At 35.6% G+C, this 27,534-nt stretch overlaps 1 protein-coding gene across 5 annotated transcripts; it reads right to left on the reverse strand.

The window, feature by feature from the left end:
- Positions 1-2,238: 2,238 nt before the first annotated feature.
- Positions 2,239-27,534, reverse strand: LOC121410979 (helicase ARIP4-like). Of its 5 annotated transcripts, none has more exons than XM_041603416.1 (20): positions 27,298-27,534; positions 23,047-23,680; positions 21,023-21,168; positions 20,528-20,722; positions 19,230-19,453; positions 18,502-18,618; positions 17,909-18,098; positions 15,653-15,829; positions 14,367-14,481; positions 13,753-13,915; positions 12,752-12,994; positions 12,150-12,250; positions 10,403-10,523; positions 9,673-9,910; positions 9,164-9,263; positions 8,157-8,362; positions 7,505-7,680; positions 6,714-6,952; positions 6,264-6,427; positions 2,239-5,989 (listed from the first exon to the last, which is right to left on the reverse strand). In XM_041603416.1, exons 2-20 carry the CDS (start codon positions 23,568-23,570, stop codon positions 4,632-4,634), a joined length of 4,797 nt encoding a protein of 1,598 aa, XP_041459350.1. In that variant the 5' UTR covers positions 23,571-23,680; positions 27,298-27,534; the 3' UTR covers positions 2,239-4,631. The 5 variants fall into 5 exon arrangements, with proteins under 5 accessions (XP_041459350.1, XP_041459346.1, XP_041459348.1 ...); XM_041603412.1 differs by having other exon boundaries at positions 19,230-19,456; XM_041603414.1 differs by lacking the exon at positions 27,298-27,534 and adding an exon at positions 27,017-27,102 and having other exon boundaries at positions 19,230-19,456.

Genomic DNA, 27,534 nt, shown 5'->3' on the forward strand with positions numbered 1-27,534 from the left:
AAAACAAATCATTATTCCCTATGGGGATTTAAGTCCCCATAAATTATAATAATGGTGATTTTATATATTCTAAGAGGTTTGTTGTATTTTGATGAAAAATATATTCATATTTCATATATAAAACATTGTGACATCATCAGATCCCTCGTTGACATATCCCCATAATGTGAATAGAACTTGAGCAACTCTATAAAATACCCCCAAAAAATAAAATGTGTAAATTTTACATCCAGTTTTGATAAGTTCTCGGTATTATGTTTGCTTCGGCTTTCTCTGATTTATTCAATTCAACGTGGTGCTGGAGTTATTTAGGCCTTACATTGAAATGAGAGACAAACACTGAAGACAAATTAAAATATGTGACGCTAAATAAAAGTGATATATCTTGTGAAAAAGGAATAATTTATTCATAAAAGTTTTCCTCCTTTGAATCAAAAAGCATTACAGAAAACAAACATTCTTTCACAATAACAATATTCACCTACCAATAATTTAGCCAAAAAAAAGAGTTATACATATGAATGCATAATTCTACATGTGTATGATTATTTACATCTGAAGTCATTGGTTTGTAATCATAAAAAATAAAAATTCTAACAAAAATAGTTGGAAACAAATTACGAAATTAATAAGGGTTTTATTTTTACCAAAATCTAAATCAGAAACTTGTTTTAGGAGTTGTATGATTTTTTTTACCAGAAACTGGTATATTTGAAGCAATGAACTAGACCTATGAAGAGGTATTCTTTTGTGAGTCTGAATTCATTTGTTAGGCTCTGATGAAGTCAACCTACTAGAAGTTATGTAATCACCTCACTTGAACATTTTTTCAGACCAGGGACCCGTTTCATAAAGCTGTTTGTAAGTTAAGAATGACTTTACGCACGACTGGTGACCCTTTCTTGTGCTATATGATATATCCCTATGTAGCTGACTTATGTATAAGAACATGTTCCAGTCGTTCGTAAAGTTGTGCGTAACTTTATGAACAGCTTTATGAAACACCACCCAGGGGGAGTTTCACAAAGCCTTACGTATGACTTAAGAGTCGCATATACAAGTCGACACGTACATGTACATGATATGCAACGCACAATCTCATTGATCAATACGCAGTAGTGTATGTCCTCTTCGCAAGGTCTGACCAATACAGTCATGACTTATATACAGCATGCAACTAGGCATTAAAGTAGGAGTCTATTCATACTTAAATCCTTCTAAAACACCCCCCAGAATATGCAAACAATGTCTTATTTACTTCTTAGTTGAAATTCACCAAGAGATTCAACTTGAGCAGAGCCACCTGTATTTAATGTGGGTTTTTATTTGTGGGGATAGAACTGCTGATTCAATTAAAGGTCAAGATGCCGTTTTCAATTAAAGGTCAAGTCCACCTCAGAAAAATGTTGATTTGAATCAATAGAGAAAAATCAGACAAACACAATGCTGAAGATTTCATCAAAATCCGATGTAAAATAAGAAAATTATGACATTTCAAAGTTTCGCTTATGTTTAACAAAATAGTTATATGAACGAGCCAGTTACATCCAAATGAGAGAGTTGATGATGTCACTCACTATTTCTTTGTTTTTTATTGTTTGAATTATACAATATTTCAATTTTTACGAATTTGACGATAAGGACCTCCTTGCCTGAAGCACAAAATGTTAAAATAATGGAATTCCACGTGTTCAGGGAGGAGTGAAACTTCATTTCACATGACAATGACGAGAAAATCAAAATATTTCATATTTCAAACAATGGAAAACAAAAGAAATAGTGAGTGAATGACATCATCGACTCTCATTTGGATGTAGCTGGCTCGTTCATATAACTGTTTTTGTGAAATGAAGCGAAATTTTGAAATGTCATAACTTTCTTATTTTACATCCGATTTTGATGAAATTTTCAGTATTATGCTTGTCGACTTTTTCTCTTTTTATTCAAATCAAGTTTTTGTTGGGGTTGACTTGTCCTTTAACTAACATTAGCGAACAGTTCCAATCCAAACTATTCTTCAATGGTTTTCAAGATCATAATTTCAAACCAATTAACAAGGGAGATACTTGATCACCTTTAACTGCTACATGTAAGGCATCTGGACTGGGAAGGATAAGGGCATTGTGCAAAAAAAAGTAGATTTGGTTAGTAAGCAACATAATAAATTTGATGAGAATTCACTTTAAAACATTTGCAACATCTAAAGGAAAAGAAAATGATTAAGTAATTTTTTCCAAAAGTTTATCGACAAACTTGCTACATCTACCTCCAAATTCTGAGAATGCTTTTGATAAATTCAAGGAATATTTTCATCTCAAAACTCGTATAAAAAAAAATTATTAAGGGTAGAAACTGTACATGTATAAGCTTAAAATGGTAGGTTATTGAATGCGAATTCTTACATGACTGTTGTCAGATTCAACATGGCAAGGTAAGCACTTAGAACCCCCATACTCTTCATGGAGGTACTGTGTTTCAATTTACATGCATGACAAACAACTCTCATTTGGTCCTTTATACTTATCCAAAACTCAAAGGGAATGAGGGTTTTCTACAGAGGGGACGGGGCATTCATAACAAACATTTACCTGTGTTTATTGTCTATCTGGTCTCAAGCACAATGAGGGGAAAAAATGTAACTCATTTTGAAATTCAAAGTTCAACTTAACTACAGAAAATAATGTAAACAAGTAACGGAAGCAGAAAAATTTCCAAACCAAGACACATTAAGGTAAGCCAAATCTGATGATGAATACATCAATACCCTTCAAACTTGACTATCATCTGGACATTTTAAATGTTCTTGGGAAAACAAGAATACAGTCATATTTGGTAAATTAATTAAAAATGAAACATAGTTTAAGAAATAAGAAAACAAATAGAAATATATTTCAGAGTTAACTTCAGTCAGGCTTTCGGCAAAAACAAGATATATCAAGAAAAATAGAAAAGGACAACTGTCTCGTCAATGCTTTAAAACCTGGATCTTAAAGTGAATTCATAAAGACAAGTGGATGATAGAACACACAAATAAAAAATAAAAATAGAATATCAGGCGAGACGCAATTGAGGCTAAAACTAGATGGATTCTAGACGGAACAGTCAAAATTATGCCCCTGCCATTGTCAAACTGAGAATATATTCCACACCTCTATAACTTCTAAAGTTTTAAACAATGACCTCTGTGACCTTCATCTTTTGATGGTTGACCTTGTGACAAACAAAATCTAATCATATATGAGCAAAATTTGAAATTATCTACCAAAGGGTTCTTCAAATAATTCTGAAATTTTTTTTTTTTAAGTATACAATGAATATCGCAGCCTTGGACCTCATTGTCCCGCAACTGCCTACACTGTACTGTGGGCGGAGGCATACAGTGTATAACACCATTCATGGAAAGAAATATTCTTGCACAAAGAGCTTGCAATCTGCACACATCGTGAGAAATTTATAAAGCACTATATGTGCATCTATGCTTCCATCAAACATGTAAATATGATTCCAATAAAGTTTTTTTTTAGACAACCATCAATATGATTGAAATATACATAACCTCGAAAATATGAATGAAAAAAAGCTCATACATCTATAAGCTCATATATCTAATGAAACACTTGTACAGAATTTGCTCTTTTATAATTCAGGCCAGTAAAGGCAATAGCAGTATATTATGTTGTGATAGATCTGTGTAACAACCATATATGAATACACTGGATAATGTTAAAGAATCAAATAATTTGATAATAAAAGGTCGAATCCAACCATCGTGATATCTTCATTTAAGAAACTCATTTAAACTCTCACTTGTCTACTTCAGACTCTGTAGAGTTTGCTAGAATGGTTGCATTTCCTTTTGTTTACAACTTCTTAACTGAAATATAGATTATATATCAATGTACTTTTCTTACAAATTATGTAAGCTTTTTCTGTATTGAATAACTGCTTGGCTCAACATATATACATATCCACCTTGGTACACATGAAACTATGGAAAATATAAAATTTTGCAATGGAGAATAGAAATATCAAATTTAGATAATACTTCAAGATTGAATAAAAAAATCTTTCACTCACATAAGTACTGTACAAATGAGGAGAAGATATTAAGTTTAAAAGCTTAACCAATTTTACTATCTAGTACATATTTCTGAGTTTGGTTCAAAATTGCTTAATGAGCATGAATAAGAGGTCTTAATACAACTTGAAAATCGTAAGAGCTGTGATTTTTTTTGTCATAAATGTCGATTATACTAGAGACACTTCTTTTTTAGCTACCTGTCATACATTAAAAAAAAAACAACAGAGCTTGTCATTTGGTAGAAATGAAACAGAATAAAGGTTATCTTGACCCGACTATCTTGTATGATTCACTGGCTTGCTTTACAAAAGCAAAAGTACACAGTATTAATCTTATAATATACAGAAAACGAGAACAGATATTGTATTTTGTACATTCTGGCTCAACTACTAACATCTCATTTACTTCTGTACACTAATTACAAATATTTGCACATTGATCAACTAATGTTTCTTACTTTTTATGAAAGCTGGTCACAACAGAATTATCTTTCATTAACAAATTGCACATGTCTCTCTAAAAGAAATTCTCATAATCATATCCACTTTCTTTAGGACATAGCTGATCTGCTGCTAGAATCCCCATCAGGATTGAGAGATCCTGAAAAGGGCATGAGATTGGGGAAGGTGGAATCCACAAATTTAGAAAGATTAGAAATGTCTGAGCCATCGTCCATCAGGGAAGGACTAGAATCCATAGAACCATTAGACGGTCCACTGCTGGTCCTACTCAAGGGTGGGTATGAGTAATTCATGTCCATCTGAGGATACGGCAGAGATGAGGGGAGGTTTACACTCTGGGCACCTCTCATTGCAGGAGATGGGGACACCAGGTCAGATAAATGGTCCACCCGGTTGCCTTCGGATAATGAATTCCCAGTGGTTTGGAATGAACCTGCATTTGATACACTAGGTGCAATGGGCAACAGGCTGCTTTTGTCAACAGGGGAAGGTGTGGAGATTGGTTCATTTATTCTTGATCCAAAACCTTGTGAATTTTGGTTCCCAGGCGTGGACGTCTCCATGTTTGAAGACATTGATGCCTGGTTGGATTCCATAGGGCCTTGACTGGTATTGGAATATTCATCGCCAAATGATGGATAGCTGAGGCTGGGGCTTGGAGAGGAATCCTGGTAGAGGTCAGGGAAGGAAGATGGTGTATCAGGGAGGCTTGCAGAATGCATACCGTGAGAAGATAAGGGCTGAGAGATTGCTAAAGACTGGGGTGCTGTAGTGGACATCCCAGCTGATGAGATTGCAGATGATGTCTCTGTGGATGATGGATGCATGACAGTATCCGTAGCCATGGTGAGAGTAGATGTGTTCCCAAGGGTGTAGGAAGATGTATAAGGAGAGCTGTATGGAGGGAATGACCCCATAGAGGTCCTATAACCCATGTTAGCCATGGACGATAATGACAATGTTTGACCAAAGTTTGAAGGGGTCTGATTACTTGACTGTGACATTGCAAAGGGGAACATACCAGAGGTAGCAGACATACCTGCCATCGACATGTTTGGTTTGATTTCAGTAGGAATAGAGAGAGGCGGGTTGCTTAGACTGTTGTTCTGCTGTCTAGGTGGGTCATTCTGCGATAACAGCTGTCCCAGCTGAGTATTGGCAAGGTTTGAAGGCATACCTTGAGTACTGGTTCCTTCTCCATCAACACCAACTCCTGCATCTCCCCCTGAACCCATACCCATGTCTGATGGTGTAGCATCAGGGAAGGCTCCCTGTGCCACTGCTCCAAGGGATCCTGGTCCTGCATTGGGACCTCTAACAGCCAGGATCTTACCTTCATGCGTTCGTAGGTAGATGCCTTTTTTGGTCTTAATGAATGTAACTGCATCACCTGCTCTGATCATGGAACCAGAATCTGTAGATGTATTGGCACCTGGCAACATGATATCTGTTGGGAGAAAAGTGGAAAATTATTTCATTAAATTGCAATTACACATATCGCCACCTCATTCATACATATTTCTTTTTAATCTAAAATTTTCTATGTATTATATTTTTATACTTTTTTTTACAATGAATTCAACTTGATTAATAAAAAAATAAAAATAAACATGCTGCAAACTTTGCAACAATCATATTTTCTACAGAGCTCATCCTAGGAAGTGGCATTGCACTTTTGTTGATGAACACCTGGCTTTATGAAACTGAATACTTGAACTTACTTGTTGTTGCCACAATGCGTTGCAGGGTAACACCCGCATTCTTAAGATCTCTGATTCTCTTCTGGGTGACCTCAAGAGGTGTTGGTGGCTGTCTAGGTACAGGAGTGGATTGGATTGGTCTCACATTGGCAACAGGTCGCTGCAATGGCTTATTCAGTGATGGCCTAGAGTTCACAAGGAATATCATATACAGATTGAACTTTTACTCTTTATGTTTTAATATACATGTACAGATCTTGAATATGAAACCTCTTTATGACACATTGCTTATTTCATTCCAGTTTAGCTTTGTTGAAATGTTATATGACTATTCTCAATACTGACCTAAATGGAGAAAAATTTTAAATAATGGACCATTTGAAAAAAAATTGGTCGGCTCAAAGTAAAACACAAATATGGTCATATTCAAATATGGTTAAGTTCAAATACAAAACCAGGTCATGAACTTACAAGAATGGGTAGGCAGGTCCAGTGTTGAAATTCATATTGGGAATTCCTTTGGCTGCAGGAGGCATTGACAAGCCCCCAGGTCCAGATCCCTTGGGATAGAAAGCTGCATATGACGGTCTGGAGTAAGAGAGATTCAACTTCTTCTCTTCCTCATAACTCTTCTTGGCCTGCATCTTCTCTGCTCTGGTTAGCTTCATGTCCTTTCGATCCCACAAAAGAGACTCGGTAGTAAATGGTGCCTGTGTGGGTCAGGATAGCACACAACCCAATTTTATTAATGGATGAATGATGATTTTACACCTAATTGCCACAGCTCTGCACAGTCTTTGTTCAGTATTGGTAAATTGGTAAAGATATAGAGTACTTTACACAAGTACCATGCCATACACCTGGTGCAAGGGTAACAGTACTAGCACAATAAGGGTCAATATTTCACAAGGTTCTCTTGTTTACCAAAAAAACCCATGTTCTTAACATTCTTACTTTGAGTTCATCAATATTAGATACTGCACTTCTCCTGTATGTCTAGGCCTTCTACTGAAAGGAATTTCAGCACATTGCCACAATATTGACTAAGTTCAGTATACATGTAAGTCAATGATCATGGTCTTTTTATGCTTTTTGCCCATGTTACTCTCCTTGCCTAAGGTTAACATGATTTTTAATGTAAGCGATAATTTGAAGAAAAAAACTAACTTAATATACACATAAATTGTTCTCTTTCAAGCTTTGTTTTCAGTGACTTAAAAAAACTAAAGATACTTCTATCTCAATTTGGCATTAAACCCTACCTTTGTCATGCAATTACTGTGTTTCTGCACAAGACTTTGCAAGACTGGGTCTTCCATATCTGTAGCTAGGTGGCTGAAGTCTTCAAACGGCATGTCTGTCTCATCAAACTCCAGGAGGGATTCTACTTCTTTCTTGGTGAGGTTCATCTCTGGATTCATCTCATCAACCACTCGATCTAAAACAAAAAAAATGTGAAATTGACATCATTCTAATCTTATTCTATTTTGGGTAGTGAAATGCCGGTCACTGGCATGGATGCAGAGTGTACCTTATCTATCTGTGTGTTTTCTGGATAAAATATCCTGGAGGTGTGGGCTGCAGGCCAAATATGGTTGAGACAATATTTTCATGAAATTTTGTTACTTTATCAGAATGATTCAATAATATAAATCCAATTATTACAATCAATGGACTTTGCAGTGCAACACTTTTGATAATTATTTCAATCTACATATAACATTTCAAATTGAACAGATGGAAATTAAAATGATCAAGAATGATTTATCACTAGAACATGTTTAATTTGTTTGCAAATTTGTGCGTGATTCATTAACAGCACTATGAAAAGGCCCCTAGAAAATATTCAACCACCATACCTACTTGTATATAACCAGTGGAATCATAAGAGTGAAAATAAAATCATGGACTTACCAGACATTCCTTTCTTAGAGATCTGTCTATCATAGATCTTCTTTTCCAGCGTTTGGTCCGATACCAGCCTATAGACATGGCATTTCTTAGTCTGTCCATACCGATAGACTCTGCATACTGCCTGAGCATCATGACATGGGTTCCATGATGCATCCATGACAACCACTCGATTAGCACCAATCAAATTGATTCCTAAACATCCAGCTCTATCAAGAATAAAGAATGGACAGGTGGAGGTCATAATAATATAGATTAGTATTATAAGAATGAGTCTAACCTGAATTAATGTTGTATATGGCCATGAAATATATTTTGGTCATTGAATCTTTGGACAAAGTATTTTCTGCAGATGGTGAAAGGCAGTGCAAATGTATAAAATTATAGGCATAGGCTGTAACTGCAAGCATTGTTTAAAGAATGATGATCTGTTAAGAGAGTTTATAAATTATAAAATCATTTTTCGCACGTATTGTTATCTGATTCCACATAATAATGGGTGTTTGATTCACATTGTTGGAAAGTCATTTCCCTATTGTGCCATGATGTCCCTTTACCATGGAAATAGTCATTCACTCATGTGTGTTATTCTCTAGAACTGTTCATCCATTTGCATATCAGATATTCACAACGGCCTTGAGCTCTTCACTCAATTGGTGGCAAAAGGAAATCAATACATCCTGATGGGGCAGATTACAAAGAAACTAAACAAAATCAATGTACCCTTTATCCTCCTACTCTCAAGTGCAAATACAATACATAGGAAATCCTGTTATAATTGTAAGGAATCTTTCACATGGGTCTTGCCCCAATGTGAATTAACTCTCATCCTAACTATCTTTTAGGTAAGCTTTTCTTTGCCTTTTCAAACTAAAAATATAATAATGGTTCATGTAGGACACACACACAATAACCATAAAATAAACTGAAGGATGTAAATGTTAAGGATGTAATTTATATTTTAAAGATTAACAAAAGTTTATTTTCTCACTAGACTAACATTAACTTACTTTGTTGAGAGAAGAAATAGCATGATTGTTTTATTATCAGGTGAGTTGAATCGATTAATCATCTTCTCTCTCTCAGATACAGCTGTGCTTCCATCAAGTCCTGCAAATCAAGACAAAGTACATCATAAAAATTTGTATTTCTGAACCACAGCTCTTCACCATACAATAATCCCTTATTGTTGTGTAGGAACATCATCATCGCCACTATCACCATTACCATCACAATCATCGTCATCATCATATCACATCATCACCATAATCATCATCATAATCATCATCATCATCACCATCATTGTCACCATCCTCATCAACGTCATCATCATAGTCATAATAATAATCATAATCTTCATCATAATCATAATCATCATCATCATCATCAACATCAACATCATCATCATAATCATTTCAACATAAACATTATCTGAATAGACACCATCTCAATCATCAGCCCAAATAACAACAGCAATCAAACATCCAACATCGATGACTGCTTAAAAAAAAAAACTTACTGAAGTACGTCTTGTTACGGACCCATTCCCTAGGCATGAGTGGAGGTGGGTTAGGTGGTTGAGGGATGGTGGACTTGGCAAGGAACTTCTCAATGAGAGATAGGCAGCTAAGACTCTGACTGAATACAAGGATCTTATCTCCGAGACGGATTGACTCTTCAAGAATGTGGAAGAGAAGGATGATCTTTCCTCCGCTGCAGAGTTTATCTTTGGTGTAGTTCTTCATGATGTCTCTTGCCTAAACAAGCATAAAATTATATGATGAAATAAAGATAAGATTGAATTGTGGTAACACTCAAATCACTTTCCAGATATTCATAAAAACGTTCACCAAAATTTTGTGTGCTTAAATTGACTTAGCAAATCCTTTTGAATTAATTTGATGAACTAACATTACATTCCATTTTCAATCTATATTATGAATGATAATAAAACGGTATTACACAATAAGTGTTAGAATATCCATGTAATAATGTGATATTTACATAACAATGCACAGGAGAAAAAAAGTATATATTACTGTGATTGGAGGAGATTTCAATGTGATGGAAATAATCCAATGTGTAAAAAAAGATACTAAATAAATTCATGATACCTCATTAATTTTAAACAATCTAGGGAACTTGGTTACCATTACTTAACTTCTGAAGGTTTTTTATGGCAAAGGAAAAATCAGTGGCTCCACAGTGCACCATGTATTCCTTTTTTAGGATAAATTGTTTTCACTTACCCATTCAAATGAGATGATTTGTTGGACCTTGTCAACATAACCCCCAGATGATGATCCTTCACCCCTTCTAGGACTCCGGTCCTCAGCTGGTTTCTTGACTCCTTTCTGCTTACCTGTACACCTACACAAACATAACATGAATCCTATTTAATTAGGCAGATTTTAAATTAGTCAAACAAAACCCACCAAATCTATTGTGTTATTCTTTTCTTTTAATTAGAACTCTTTGACAACCATGTATTTTTGTCAATATAGTCATTAATATTTTTGTTTATCTGAAAAAGGGTATTTTTCTTTGCCCTATAAAATTAAAGAGCACCAATAAATCATTCCTTGATGTCTTTGATTTCTTTTTATTAGACCTTTGTCAAATTCTTGAACAAAGTGTGCCTAACACTTTGACTACCCCTGTAATTCCCATAAAGTCTTTGTTTAAAGATTACCCAGTGTCAGTAGACAACTGACTAAATTCTATAGAGCTATAATCTTCTCTTTGTCACCATTGCACAATATTGGTGTGGTCAGACTGGTAATCTTTAATCCATTACTCAAAAGTACCAGTGTAAAGTGGATTATCTTGTAACTCATGGTCATGTTGATAAACCAAATTAGTTGAGGTTTGAACATTTGTTGAAAGCGCAAGCAAGACTTACTAAACATGAAAAACACACAATATCAAACAACATACAGTTAAGTATCAGTTTGGTGGATTTCAGAAGTAGTTCTTTCATTTTTTAGTATTAAATAGAAAATACTTATAACAATTTGACACAGAAAGTGAACAAGTGGAATGCCTCTGGCCATCTCACCTGCATCACACAGTTCAATATAGCAGCAGTGCTGACTTTGAAAACTACTCTAACTCGCACAAGATGTTCAGTGATACATGGTTACTATTATGTCCACTTTTTATAAATAAGACCAATAAACTTACAGAGATATGACGGTTATTCAACAAAAAACCCCAACATGGCCAAAGTTCATTGACCTTACATGACCTTTGACCTTGATCATGTGACCTGAAACTCGCACAGGATGTTCAGTGATACTTGATTACTCTTATGTCCAAGTTTCATGAATCAGATCCATAAACTTTCAAAGTTATGATGGTAATTCAACAGATACACCCAATTCGGCCAATGTTCATTGACCTTTGACCTTGGTCATGTGACCTGAAATGTGCACAGGATGTTCAGTGATACTTGATTACTCTAATGTCCAAGTTTCATGAATCAGATCCATAAACTTTCAAAGTTATGATGGGAATTCAACAGATACCCCCAATTCGGCCAAAGTTCATTGACCCTAAATGAACTAGGTCCATATAAGTTATGACGTCATTTCAAAAACTTAACCTCAGGTTAAGATTTTGATGTTGATTCCTCCAACATGGTATAAGTTCATTGACCCTAAATGACCTTTGACCTTGGTCATGTGACATGAAACTCTACTAGGATGTTCAGTAATACTTGATTAACCTTATGGCCAAGTTTCATGAACTAGGTCCATGTACTTTCTAAGTTATGATGTCATTTCAAAAACTTAACCTCAGGTTAAGATTTGATGTTGACGCCGCCGCCGCCGTCGGAAAAGCGGCGCCTATAGTCTCACTCTGCAGGTGAGACAAAAATTGTGTACTCTTTCTTCTCACGTAATTTATATGACTTAAAAAAAGCTTTTGATCAATAGTTATTGGTTAAACCTTTAAAAAAATCCGCCATTGGAGATACATGTACATGTAACTTACTTTGCCTGAACTTCAGGTAAATCTAGATCAGCATCCAGGTCTTCTGCTACACTATCTCTTTCACTCAACAGATCACCAAGAATGTCTGGATGGTTCCAGATCTAAGATGAATGCAATCAAAGTAAGAAATTTGTATGACTTTGTATAAAATGTGAACGCATAGAAACTTCCGCTTAGGAAGTAATGAAAAAAGTAGAGCACAACCTGTTGTATTTGATGGTATTTATGTACCAGCATGAAACCATGAATAAATTTGAATTGTTCATGAATTGCCACATTAAATGAAACAAGTTATTCTTCCACTTCTTCATTTGAAGTTTGTATGTACTTAATCTTCTTTTGTTATGGCCTTTATCAACATTCCCTTTTCTATCCAGGTTTATAAAAGTCCATCCAGAAGGATCAATTTCATTTTCTTAGCACCCGTCTAAAATAGTCCTTGGGAAGTTGAGAATGTGCATACACTATGAATTAAAGGAATAGTATGGATACTATGGAATTTTTATCATAGGACACTAACTTGGAGTATTATGGTGGCTGATGTGAATCATTACTAGTATTAAAACAAGAGTTTTTGAGCAAATGAAATGAAATCTACACACCTTGCAGCCCACAGAGAATGCTTTTAGAGGATTTGATGAGCACCAGCCCCCAGCACCGGCCTCTGTGAAGCACTGCATGAAACGGATATAAAGGCCTCGTTGGAATGATGTTAGACGAACCATGATCACATGTTCTTCCTTTGGTGGTAGTGTAGAAAGGAGAACATTGAAGCCTCGACGTTGGACGAAGCCACCTAAGAGACTGTGAAGGACATGGGCTCGATACCGCATCAATCGCACATCCTGTTGACAGGGGTAAAATGAGAGCATTGCTGACCTTGTAAAGCCCCTTTCACAATTGGTGGTGCCCGTTGCGATAGTGTGCAACATACATTGTGACCAAATGATCGCAAACGATAGCACAAGAAATTTAATCTCTTGTATTGAATGTGTATTTTGCAAGATAAGAATTTCTAACCTCTGTTTATGGATCTAATGGCCATACATATTTATCATTTGCAAATGAAAATTCTCATCTAATCCCTTTCCTCTTCTTCCTTCTAAATTATAGTGTGCTTTTAATACCATAATAGAAAGCTGGGTCAAAAAACAATTTTTTTTTCATTACATTCCCTACCATCTTCATTTTGAAGCTCTATCTGTTTCCATATATTTCATTCGATCGTAGGACAATTCAGTGTTTATTACATTATATAGTTTAAAAGCATAAAAACAGGCAAGCAGTGGTTTCAGAAATATCAGTAAGCATTATTTTTTTCAAACCCAAGAATTTACTATTAAGTTAATTCCAATGTACATGATTCTATACTTCCATCCTATATCCATTGTGTAGCATCCGAGCTGCTTATCATATGCAGACAATACACTTTACTGCTTAAATAAGTCCGTAACTAGTATGAAATGAAAGAAAAAAAATCCTGTATCGTCTTTTCATTCCTTACCAATATAAACTCAACTACCATTTTACATAGTTGAAATAAATATACATGAATCTGAAGTAAATAAAAATGAATGTCTAGATACAATTCAAGGTGACTTACATAAGGTGTACTGTCTATACACTGTCCGTTAGAAATAGGCCTCTCAAAGAGATTAGCAAACTCATGACGAGTACCCAGAAAGTTAGGCCTGACGAAGTCCACCATACACCAGTACTCCAGGAGATTGTTCTGCAAAGGATAGCCAGTCAAAACCACTCTCCGTCTGCAAGAGTTTAGGAAAAAAAGTTTGAAATATGATAATTATGCTGATTCTGTAGTGGTTTAGAGGAGGTAATCATAAGTCTTAGAAAAATTGAAATTGTTCACTAATAGAACAAATCATTTTAAAAGTAAAAGGTCATATTTGCCAATGACGGTAATTCTTTTACATTTCAAACAATTATGTGTAAAGGCATGGAAGAATAAAATTGGTACAAAGTTATCAATTACATAAAGCAAGAATTTAATTGCAGCAATGTCACCTTATTTTTCAAGTAGTAAGATAAAAGCTAGAAAGGTGAGAAAAATTAATAAAAGAACAAAGAAAGGAGAAGAAAGTGAAAGTAATAAAATAAAGTGTGCTTGGTTATGAAGTCACCTCTAGGCCACCCCCTCCAATCAAATTACCCCAGTGCCACCCCTCATCTGTTACGTGTAAGTTTATGTGTACAAACCTTGTTCTGATGTTCTTTAAAGCCTGTGAGATACCAGCATGACTGTTCTTGATCCGATGACCTTCATCACAAACAACCATGTCAGGTCCTGGATTACACAATGCTGCCTTCATATCTAACAAACAAAACACATCATTTGTATTAAACCAACCAGCTCAAAGGCAACAATAATCAAACTAAAATCAATAATAAGTCTTGATGACAAATTTAAAGAGAAATTCCAGTAGTTGCAGTAAACACTGATTTCATGAGAAAGTCTGTAAAACAAGGCTTAATTGTCAGTATATCATCGAGGATCTAGATCTGGTACAGTTACATTAACTGAACTTTGTGAAATCTTGAAATCTACGCTGAAAAATGTTCACGCCAAAGATCCCCAACACAGATAAGCGCACGTGGGACAATGTATAATTATTGCTTAGAGCGTCGGGCCCGACGCTCTACCCGAATCCTGTGCTTATTTGCTAATTTCTCAGCAATTACACTATTTCTTCCAGAATCCTTTGGCACATGCATTTTATTTATATAAACAGACACTTTGGTGGTCATTTCATTGGATTCTGTACGAACTCATTTTGATATCGTTACCAAAACTAGCATTTACCTTCAAAAGAATTGAGCCTTAATTAAAGCACAAAACTGATGACTATTTATTTTGATATCAATTTTTTTTCACAGAGAGATTTAAGAATTAAAGAGAAAATGAGGACCGAGGCTAGGGGTTACTCCATTATGATGTGCATAATCTGCAAGGTATGTTAAGACAAGGAAATCAGTTGTATAAGGATATACTCTCAAATATTGGTGGCAAGTAGAGAAGTATATCTTTGATATTAGCTAATTTTCTACATTATACAAATATATCAGGCTTTGGGAAAGTATAGTGGGAATTATTTATCCGAGGTTGGACTGGCAATTACTATTTTTCAAGATCAAAGAACATTTATGCTATGATTGATTAATAAAAAAAATGTAAGGTCATGTAACTATTGTAAGTCAAGCTTTGAAGAAAACTACATGAAATGTGTTTGTAATTTTCATGAAGAAATAAAATGTATCTTTAAATTAAAAATAAATCTACCATATACACTTCATCCAGTTGACATTTTCTCACCAATAGTAAACTGTCTAGTACAAAACACCTACAAAAATAACAATTTTCTCTCATGCAAAAATACCATTCAAGTTCTACCCTAATACTGAGTTTGCATTATATTGTGGCATCATTATTCTAAATAATCCCATACAGCCAAATATATATGTAATGTGATAATTATTTAATTTACCTATTGCCATTTCTTGTGCTGCCTCCATTTCATCAATATCAATGACCTGAGGTGACGACTTCCCTGATTTGCTGGTCTTCTTCTTAGGTCGTCCAAGGCTGGCTTGCTTGGATCTCGCCAGCAAACGGTACATCTCATAACCCATAAGGAGAATACCTCCTTTCTGCCTCCATTCAGCTGATAAAAGATACAAATAAAGGATGTGATTTTATACAGTGCGTTGTCTTCTACAAGAATATGAACATTGATTTGAAAACTAACCATCTTTTTTAAAGGAAACATGGTTACTACATGAAGTCAAGATAATGGAATATGTGTAAATGAGACTTAACCCTAAATAGACTGGGCTATTTTGGAGGCTAGAAAAACTGGGGGGGGGGGGGCCTTTTGGCCCCCCCCTAAGATCTCGGCCGTTGGTCGTCCGATCGCAACCAAATTTGGCACACACATCCTTTGTCATGTCCTCTAAAAGAAAACATAGTCAAAATACTGATATTCATTGTATTTTTTAATATATGTATAATTAATTATGCGAATATGCAAATTTTTATCAAAAAATAGAATTTTTCATACTTTGGTACCTATTGCGGTCCATAAATTCCCGTTTCAAGGTTTTCAGCTGTAAGAAGAGGTTGTTTATCATGGAATTGTGTTATTTCGTGCTTGAATTATTAGATATGCTTATGCAAATTAGTAATTACTAAATATGCAAATAAGTACTCTGCATGCGTTATGTAGAGAAATACAACATTTGGCATGTTTTATTGCATTACACTCTCTTGCAATGAACCAAAGCAATCTTGGAAGATAAACAAGTGATGTGTTACATGTACACTAGCTGGTGAAAACAAAGCATAAGAGATATCACATAATTCATGCAAATTATATTCATAATTATGTGAATATGCAAATTTTTATCAAAAAATTGAATTTTTCATATTTTGGTACTTATTGCGGTCCATAAATTCCTGTTTCAAGGTTTTCAGCTGTGAGAAGAGGTTGTTTATCATGGAATTGTGTTGTTTCATGCTTGAATTATTAGATATGCTTATGCAAATTAGTAATTACTAAATATGCAAATAAGTACTCCGCATGCGTTATGTAGAGAAATACAATAATTGGCATGTTTTATTGCATTACTTTTCTTATGTTTTTCTTTGATTTTAATTTCTTATGTATTTCTTTATTTTGCATTTCTTATGTATTTCTTTATTTTTTATGCAATGTTTTTCATTATTTTCATATCCTAGAACTGCTACTTGAATTCACAAGTGACATAATATATAAAGAAACAAATAAAAATGTAGTTAGAAAACAATGTGTATAACATTCATTCAAATACCATATACTTTACACACAAACGAATACAAATTTCAATTTCTTACGTGACATGTGATAAGAAAATGTTACGTAACTCCGCAACCGCGGCATGGGGGTATACAAATTTGGTATCAAAAGTTGCGCAAAACTCAAGAGAAAAAAGTCATGAAATGGCGGCGCGAACGCTTCATGCGCAAAAAAGTTATCGCGATTTATGTACAGGGGGGGGCCTAAAAGGCCCCCCCCCCAGTCTTTTTAGGGTTAAACAGCCCAACACCGTTCTTAAACCTGCACATGTTAAAAGCTGCTCCTATTTGAAGAATGATTAGATATGGCAAAATAATACAAATTCTAACAGCCAGCACACATATAAAAATAATTTCATATTCACTATGAACATGTAATGGAAACTACCACTTTATCACCAATGATGTCTCATTCTCTGATATATCAGTGAAATCCTTAAAATTTATTGAGATAGATCTGGTCTTTGACTGAGGCTATTGAACGTGTCCATGTTGACAAATTTATAAATTAAAATAATGCCTGCAGCAAACCCATCATTTCATTCTCATGAGTATGAAACAGTGATACCTGGCGAGAAATTCATCAAAATTTTTGTCCATCAAGTCGTTGGATTAGACAACTTTCCTAGAGGTTGATCAACTGAGAAGCTTTGTTACTATGGTAACTCTCCGATAAAACAAACTTTGTCAGATAAAATTCTCCCCAAGGCTCCTTAATACAGGTATACAAACAACTGCTAAATAGCAATGGCCAATCACAATTAGTGTTGCATGGAAAGTTTTGTTCCAAATACTGACCAAGGTCTACAGTTCAATCAGAATTGTTCTTTCATAATTGCAATTAGATGCAACCCTTATTAGTGTTACATGGCCCAGGAGGAGTATCATGGGTAAAAATGAAAACCCTTACCAATGACCTTTGCCCTTGATGCTGTTGTCTTGTGCATGTCATTGAGGACAAAGATGTTAAAATGTCTTGGTCTCTCTGGACACCACATATCAAACTCTGCAAGCCAGTTCTGTAGTGTATTGATAGGTACAATGCACAGGACTGTGTGTGCTTTGGTGTACTTCATGAAGATACTGATGAATGCGATGCACTATGGCCAAAAGAGCAAAGAAAAGAGAACCCGTAATTAATTAGTACTGAAACAGCACCTGGTATCTTCAACATATATAAAGTACAATGTAAATGCTTGTTGTTCCACGGGTACATGGTTAGATGATTTGCTCACTGATATAGCCAACTATAATGAAAATCTGCTGAAGTATGTTAATAATACCAAAACACATATTATTTACTTGGGTTGGAATAACAATTCATTTTTCGTATCACAACAGTTTATTGGGCCCAAGACTGATTTTAGTCTTAATAAACAGATTGTTAACTACAGAATTTATGCATACTATTGACAATACATGATGCGAATTATATTTCAATCATATAGAGCTAAATACCAGTATGATGAAACAAGCACTTTGCTGATTTAACATTTGTCTTACCTGGAGTGTCTTGCCCAGTCCCATACTGTGTGCAAGAATGCATCCAAAACCACTACTAGCTTTGAATCTCTGGAGAGATTCCACAAGATTGTCATATAAGAAACGAATACCTCCAACCTTGAAAGAAACAAAAACAAAGAGAGAATGGATTGGCATTATGAAATCTATGATGAATGAACCCTACAGAAATATCATTCCACTCTGAATATTAAGACTACTTTACCATCTGTGATAACTGCATCATTCAAACAAGAAATTGGATATCTATGAAGTGACCTCAGAGACAACTTAAAAACAAAATTGAAAAGATGACAGACCAACCAGCAGACAAACAGAATGATTGATTTTTATTGTAATACATGTACCTAAAAGAATAAAGTGAATTGAATCATGGTGACTCTTTTTCATTTGTTATCTAACTTGTATTAAACCTATCTGTCACTTTGTTCTGCAGCTGATCAGATATCAAATCCTTCTTTTTACATTGTAGCTTCACATTATTCAATTTTCATATCACTCTAAAGAAACCTACTGCAATCCACCCAATCCGTTATATCAGGAGAGACCTGCGGGTTACAGTGATTCAGCTCGCTTTTCGCTTCCCGGGCACAGGTGACGCCTAACAAATAATAATAATAAACATATAACAAAGTTTTTGTACATATGTCTGTTTAGACCTACACATGAAAAATGGGAAACATTTCAGATAATTGTCAAGGAATACCTACCTGATGAGGCTTGACTGCTCTGGCAATGTGGTCAGGGAGGTATATGTCAGGGTCATCTGGAGGATGGTTGACGTTGACCAGTACACGACCCTGGATATCAGGTACATTGGTTTCATCATTGGTATGCATCCCAATGCTGACCATGTCCATCTCCTCTTCATCATCGCTACCATCGCTGACGAGTGTGACCTCCTCATCGGAACTGATTGTAATTACCTCTCTCTCTGCTGGAATACAATCAATGACAGATGAGAAATATGCTAAAAAAAGAAACTTTCATTGAAATGTATCCTTATTTCACAAACCAGGAATTATAAACCATATTCACTTCCAGACTGATAATAACAAAGTGATAGAAGCATTCATAACTAGCTTACATAAGCTCATGTAACGTTCACTAGTACCTCTTTTGTACAGCAAAGATGTATCTTTCAGTTGACAGCTACTTATCATGTGACTTTTTCACTTAACCACTTCTTCTAACACAACATGTATAACTAAAGTTTGATGTACATACATGTATGTAAAGCTGAATATATGATCCATGGGTTTTACACAAACTGTCATAATCAACAAAGAATTCGAATTGATATCAACAGAAATAATTTGTACTATTCATTTTCCTATTGCTTGTGACATTTGGATAAAACAGATGTAAACAAAATTTGATTCCCCATTTGATATCTACATCAAATTCTCACAAATATACATGTAAGAAAGAATAATCATGTCAAGAAAGTATTGACATGTTCAGGCACATTCAAAGTTGTCTCAGACAGCTAAATCTAGAGTCATATGGATGTTGAATTTACAGTGTAGGAATTCAACGATCACTGGCATCACTTATTTTATGGATATTGAAGAAATGACTGATTTAGAAATAGAAAAGGGAAGTGTCTTTGAACGAGGATATAAGGTAATGACCCATCACGCAAATTGTTCATTCTTTAAGACTGCTTCTTCTTTTGCCAATTATGCATTTTCAGGGAAATTCCCTGCTAAATGTTAACCTCATGGTAATCAGTCACACCGAGGTCATTAATTTTAAACTAACCGATTGTGTTTTTTTTTCCTTTTAAAGAAATGTAATAGACCATCAGATCTGGAGAAAATTTTTTTTGCAGGACTGTGATGCATCCCACTTTCATGTGAGTCGATGAGAGCAATCTATAAATGAAAGCAGTCTATTCCCTCTTTTCATATGTCTTTCCCTTTATCTTTCCCCCAAAATGTCTATCCTTTATAAGATCGACAAAATATTGTTTACAGAATTTCTACTGTGATGGTTAAGTTCATACCCTGTTTGTTGGCTTTATGGGCATCCTTGTCGCTATCACTGCCGCTATCCACAACAATAAACTCTGCAGGGGCCGGAACAGGAACAGGAACTTTTACAGAAGTTGGGACGTCAGGCTCAGGAGCTGGACTTACTGATGAAGTCAGAGCAGGAATGGCTGCTGATATTGTTGCTACAGCTTCTTGTAGTTTCTCTACTGCAGAGTGACATGTGTATCAGGAATTATGAAAAAATATTGAAACTTTTCAAATACATCTAAGATTGGAAATATTAATTTCATCTGGTGTCCAACAATGGGATCCCCATGTAAGGAAAATCACAATAAAATTTGTCTACAATTTCTTTCAAAGCAATATTGAAATTCTCATGCCGACTGGTTGCATAACACCACACATTTTCTTTCTAAAACTATTTCTTCATGGCTTTTTTCCTACTGAAAGTTATACCCTAAACAATACATTTAAGTTTCTATTACCCATTAAATTCAATAACTTACCAATTGCATTAGATGATTCTAATTTCTGTATCTTCTGTTCATCTAAACGCCTTTTTCTTTCTTCTTCTAATCTTTGTTTTCTCTTCTCTTCTTCTCTTTGTGCATCTAAGGTTTCAGCATCTAATTGATCCTCTCTCAAGAATGTTCTATGATCCAAATGTAATGAGATAGTTGCATCAATTTTGACTTGTTTACAAGAAGTGCACATTTTGAGTTAGTTCAAGAATTTAGCCAAAATTGTAGCTCAAGCATATAACTGTACATGTATATAACATCGATATTCATATTTTCTATCCAAGAATTTCTTATGACTTATAATTTCAATGAATGATTTATGTATAAATACCATTCTATCTAGAAAATGAGCTGCGAAGAGTTGAAAATCAAGGGCTCCTTATTTTCATCCAACTCATCTATGAAGTAACCTAGTAGGGGAAGGCGGGGTAAGTTGTGACAGTTTTTGCTTTTTGCATGTTAGAATTGATATGATTAATAATCTTGTCGAAATAAGTACCTTGCCTTGAAATTTAATTCTTCTGAAATATTTTCCACCTATATATAACTTTCTATCCCCAAACTGAAAGTCATCGTGACCTTTGAAAAAAACGATGTCAAATGACTCAACTTGCCCCATATATGGGGTAAGTTTGAGCCACCTTCTGGGGTAAGTTGAGCCACAAAAACTATGTACAAAATGTATGGGGGAGAACCAGCATGTCAATTTTTTGTTTAAAGTCTTTTCACTTGCTAATTCTCTATAAATACTAACATCCTGTAAAAGGAAAAGAGCAGTCATGTAAATTTGCTCCTTTCAGCCTGCATTTCAATCGATTTTTATGGTTTGTTTGTTTTTTAAGATACATTACCATATGAATTACCATGGCTCAACTTGCCCCATGCTGTGTGGCTCAACTTACCCCAGTCCGAACTTAGTGCGATAATTTCATATCCACACATTTATTATGCATCCATCATAGAAAAGACTATGACAAGAATGAAGATCCATACCTGGACTAATAATGTTGTTATCATGTCTTTATTATATTTAAAGACGTGTGTGTTTATAAAGCACTTATCTATTTCACACCCTTTTTTACTTTTTTGGCTGAAATTCATATTTTTCCCTCTAAAAAACTACTTTTTGTTTCAAAGTTGGAAACAATGTGGTGGGGTAAGGGGTTATGCTATGGGTCATCAATACATGACACCACCACAATGTCTGACTCATTCATTATTGGCCTGGGGCTGGTGGCTCAACTTGCCCCTATGCTCAACTTACCCCGCCTTCCCCTACAGTATGCACAATAATGTACACTACAATGTACATGTTCCTTTATTATTTTTCATATATGATAGACCAAACTTGACCTTGTTTGCATGTACATACGTATACATTACAGTACATACATGTACAATTGTTTCAAAATCTAATAGTATGAGACAGATTGACAATGCAAAAACATAAATAATAATGACTCCTGATTAAAGTTTTGAAAAATAAAGAAATGAAAATAATACATGTACATGTAACAATAAATGAATATATGAATAAATTAATGAAGAAAATAAATAAACTGAGACATAAAAGTCCACCCCCCCAAAAAAAAGGCTAGCAACAACATGTAAGTAAAATGTTTTTGCTTAACTATAGCTGCCACTGGACCCTTTGTGTACTTAGACAGACTACCTTGAATACTGTTCCTTACATAACAGTCTCTCTTATGCAAGACAAATTGTATGCATTATGCAACACACAACAAGGGCACAGATCTGTGTCAAGGAAGCTATTACAGCACTCAATTATGTAATAGTCAATATGAACAATACAAAATTAACTTCTAAACTTGAATGACTGTTTTAAAACATTAATAGACATTTTGTTGTATATATGAACTGAGCAAATTGAGATCAAATTTAATATACTAGTCAAGAAGAGAAACTGATTACTGATGGAAAGCGCTATATAATTTAGAAATATGGGAGAAATAAACATTTATTTTAAGCAAGTTAAGTAATTCTCTTACTTGATATTTCTCCTCCTGTTTGATGGTTTATTTTTGCTCTTGGATTTGCCTCTGCTTTTCTTCTTCCCTGATCCATCACCATCCTCCCCTTCCTCTTCTTCTTCCTCATCATCTCCTCCTTTATTAGCATCTTTCACTTTCTTTTTCCTCCTCCTCCTTGGACTCCCTCCAGCTCCACTCTTCTTCCTCTTCCTTTTGGTGGTTGCTTTGCTACTCGATCCATCTCCTCCACTCATCCCAGGTACCAAACCTTCTGGTACACTAAGAAAGGAGTGGGTCAGGCTAGGGTCCTCTGTAGATTCAGCTATGTTATCTTCAAAAACATACTCATCTTCTGGCAATGAAGGTGTCTTTGAACTGTGCCTGCTGCGAATTTCTTCATTGTCATCAATAGATGAAGTTCTGTTTGATTTTGGGGCCGTGTCTGAGTTGTTGGAGTCTGACGAAGCATCGCTCTGAAGCCCTGGTGGTAGGAAGTCATCAAAGTCTGATTCGCTGTCACTGATTGGATGATTATTACTCATGGTTCAATATGATGTGCGCTGCTTTCCTTTCAAATCGAATTGATTCCAGTACATGTATCTTTCCTCTCAACATCTACCAAAATGGATGATTGGTACAACAATTTTGTATCCTGTGAACACAAATAAAACAAGAAACTTGACAATGAAGGTTTGTCCATGGCTTAGCAAGGATAATTATAAATCAAATCAATACAGGCAAGTTCAAAATCAATGGTTCAAAAAGTTATCTTGACTTATCTTTGTAAGGCTAAAAGAATGAAATTGTTATCTGCTTTGCCAGAATATATGTATGTCATTTATTCTGGTCCCATGTCTAGACATTGATAATAGCATGGATCCTACTAGAACTAGTAGGATCCATGATAATAGTATATCTGGTGACTGTGTGACATCAACTGGAATCAAGAATATAACTAATTTTTAATATTGATAATTTTTCTACTAAATTCAAGGAAATAGGGAAAATACATGGGCATTTCATGAATGTTAAGATGTGAAATGTGAAAATTCAGCAACTTTGGTAGATTATTATCATTTCTATTTTTTTATTTCATTTTTTATTTCTTACTTTTACTATTAATATCATTTTTTTTTTTTTTTGGGGGGGGGGGTCCCTTGTATACATGTAGAGAAAACACAGACAATGAAAATGTATTTGAGACCTCCATCTCTTTGTTCACTCTTTTGAAATGCCCTTGTAAGATGAGAGGATGTTGCAGGCAGCATAGTTCTCATGTTGATCTAATTGTGTGCAATCTGTAATACATGTTGTCAATCACTTCCTAATAGTAGCCTGTATGTGCATTTAACATTAGACTACATGTACCTGGCTTTAAATGACAATAGTTTAGAACTGGAAATGATGACAACCATTGACAACAATCAACAACATTTAGAAAAGTCACCACATATAAACGAGGCCATCATAAGCTGTAGCAGGACCTTACTGCATTCACTTGGGAATGAGGTTCAAATTCAATGCTGACAAGTGCCAAGTTATGAGCACAGATGCCAAAACCTCATACCTTTACACCATAAATGACTGCGTACTTAAAGGTCAAGTCCATCCAAGAAAAATGTTGATTTGAATCGATAGAGAAAAATCAAACTAGCACAGCGTTTAAAATTTCATCAAAATCGGATGTAAAATAAGAAAGTTATGACAGTTTAAAGTTTTAATTATTTTTCACAAAACAGTGATATGGACAACCCAGTAAATGGGATGGTCGATGATGTCCCTCACTCACTATTTCTTTTGATTTCACTGTTTGAATTATACAATATTTAATTTTTTTTTACAGATTTGACAATAAGGACCAATTTGACTGAATTTCTCATGTTCAGGTAGGAATTAATCCTTGATTCACTTGACAATGAGAAAATTAGAATATTTCATACAATAAAATACAAAAGAAATATTGAGTGGGTGACATATTAGAATTTGTATACCGAGCAGGATATGCATATAACTTTTTCGTGAAATTAAGCGAAAATTTACAATGTCATAATTTTCTGATTTCACATCCGATTTTGATGAAATTTTCACTGTTATGCTTGTTGGATTCTTTTCTTTTTATTCAAATGAACTTTTTTTGGGGGGTGGACTTATCCTACATGTATTTCAACATTCGTATTTTAGAGTAACGCTAGCAGACAATCTGAAGTGGTCACCCCAGATCAACAAAGCTGTGAGGAAGGCAAACTCTGTCCTTGCTTTACTCAGAAGGAACCTAAATTAATGCCCAGAGAACTGCAAGCGGACAGCGTACATTGCACTAGTAAGATCAATCCTGAAATATTGTGCATGTGCGTGGGATCTTTATCTGCAGAAGGATATCCAATGTCTGGAGAAAACACAGTGCAGAGCAGTACAGTTCATCAGTGGGGACTACAGCTCTTGAGAACCAGGTTCAATTACCAAGATGAGAGAGAATCTCAGCCTGCCTACTCTTGCCTCAAGACGCCAAGTCCTGAAACTTACATCTCTCTGCTAACCCAGTGAATTATACCTAACGGTCCTGCACTGTATCACATCCACATCCAGATCAAAATACAAGTTACAACACTAATGACAAATATGTAGTCTCCACTTACTTAAGACCCTGGAATCCAAATTTACACTACAGTTACAGGCTTGGCCTAAATTTGCATGGCGCAGCTACAGCACAATCACTAGATCTAATTCAATCAACTGGATCAATTCAAGTACTGGATTTGTCTGTCTGAACTCTGATGCATGCTGTGAGTACGATAGACCAAAAGCTTCAGTCTCTGTATTTGGTTGTTCCGCTGAACTGCGTTGGCTCTACTCACCAATACATAGATTGTAGAGTTGTTGGCCCGTACGTAAGACAACGTATTAGCAGTTAACGTAAGATATAACATTCGGCGGAAACCCGACGTTTCGGATTGTTTTTTGTATATAAAATTTCACACTGTAAAAAAAAATTACATCCAACTTGCGAGAAAATATATAGAATTCAGAAATATTGTACGCAGTTACCGCTAATTCCTCTCAAATGATGATCAAAACATAGTCATCCTCCATTCTTTCGTTGGTCGTTGTTTGCCATATTGGATGATGTCATTACAGTTACAGACTTATTTCCAGTCGCTATATATCGCGATTCATGCCGCTGCTTTGCGCTTGTCTATGAGTGCGTTCAGATCTTGTCACTCGCATTGATTGGCCAGGATATCGAAAAATTCTAATCGGGGAGCCTTGATAAAAGCATAACTCAATGAATGTAGAGGGCAGCAACACATGGCTGCCATTTTACCTCTCCCGCAGAAAAATAAAAAAATAAAATTGATCGTTGAAAACAGACTCCCCAGAAACGACGGTTGTTCCTGTCTGACCCGGGGGGGGGGGGGCACTCAACCAAAAAAGTGGTGGGGGTGTGCCGCGGGCAAGACAAAAAACGGGGGCCTTGGAGCGGGCTTACTGTAAAAAGGAGGGTCCTCGTAACGGGCTTCGGAAGACAAATGTTTGTGAAAACGGGGGTCCTTGGAACGGATCACCAGCATGTGAGTGCATATGCATCCCTATGGAACGGTCATGTGTGCATGATGCAGCTAGCGCGGCCTCCGCCGGGGGAGCTCTGCAGCCGCTTTTCACCAAAATTGCAGCTCATTCAATGCGATCGGAGCGGCGTAACGAAAAAATATGCGAAGCTTTGGAGCGGATTTCTCTCTTCTTTTTTCTCGATAAGAAGAAAATGCTATGCCTTGGAGCGGCTTTCATTGTTCTTTTTCTCAACAATGCAAAAATGCTATGCCTTGGAACAGAAATTTGAGTGTGAAAATGGGGGTCCCCTCCGCGGCACATACGCACTATGGTCTATGCATTATATACTGAGACTGCCCCCCGGGTGTCTGACTCTGTGTACGAGTGTGATATGAGTGAAATAAAAAATGACATAGACCTGTCAAGCAAGGTTACTTACAGTCACTTTAACTTACAGTTAGGCGTTTGTTCTGCCACTATATATCTATGCCCGCTCTGCTCTGGCTACACACTGCATATAATATGTCTATGCGTGACCGGCTCGAGCTTGCATAACTCTGCTACATAACAGTAGTGAATGAATGAATGCATCACACAGAAAATCAATCGTACACAGGCACCGCTAACAATCCTTCAAAATACATACATCAACACCAAAATAATTCAATGAAACATACACTAATGACTAAATACATCATGATAATCACCTACAGTACTTACCAGTCATCAAGAGGCCGTTATTTCTGTATTCCCATTCAACGAACATATGGGGATTCGACGTAAAATTCCCCCTTTGCGCTGGCAGCATACACTTGTTTAGAGGTGCATTCGCCGGACTTTCCCCATCATTTTGCTGTTCCTCAGTTGCAACACTCATTTGCTCTGGATGTTCACGATTTTTCATTGACAGCCCTAAACCCAAAGGCGCAGCGAATTCATAAGAAAGGTCTTTGTGCA

This window comes from Lytechinus variegatus, chromosome 3 (genome assembly GCF_018143015.1).
Source record: "Lytechinus variegatus isolate NC3 chromosome 3, Lvar_3.0, whole genome shotgun sequence".
Lineage (NCBI taxonomy): Eukaryota > Metazoa > Echinodermata > Echinoidea > Temnopleuroida > Toxopneustidae > Lytechinus > Lytechinus variegatus.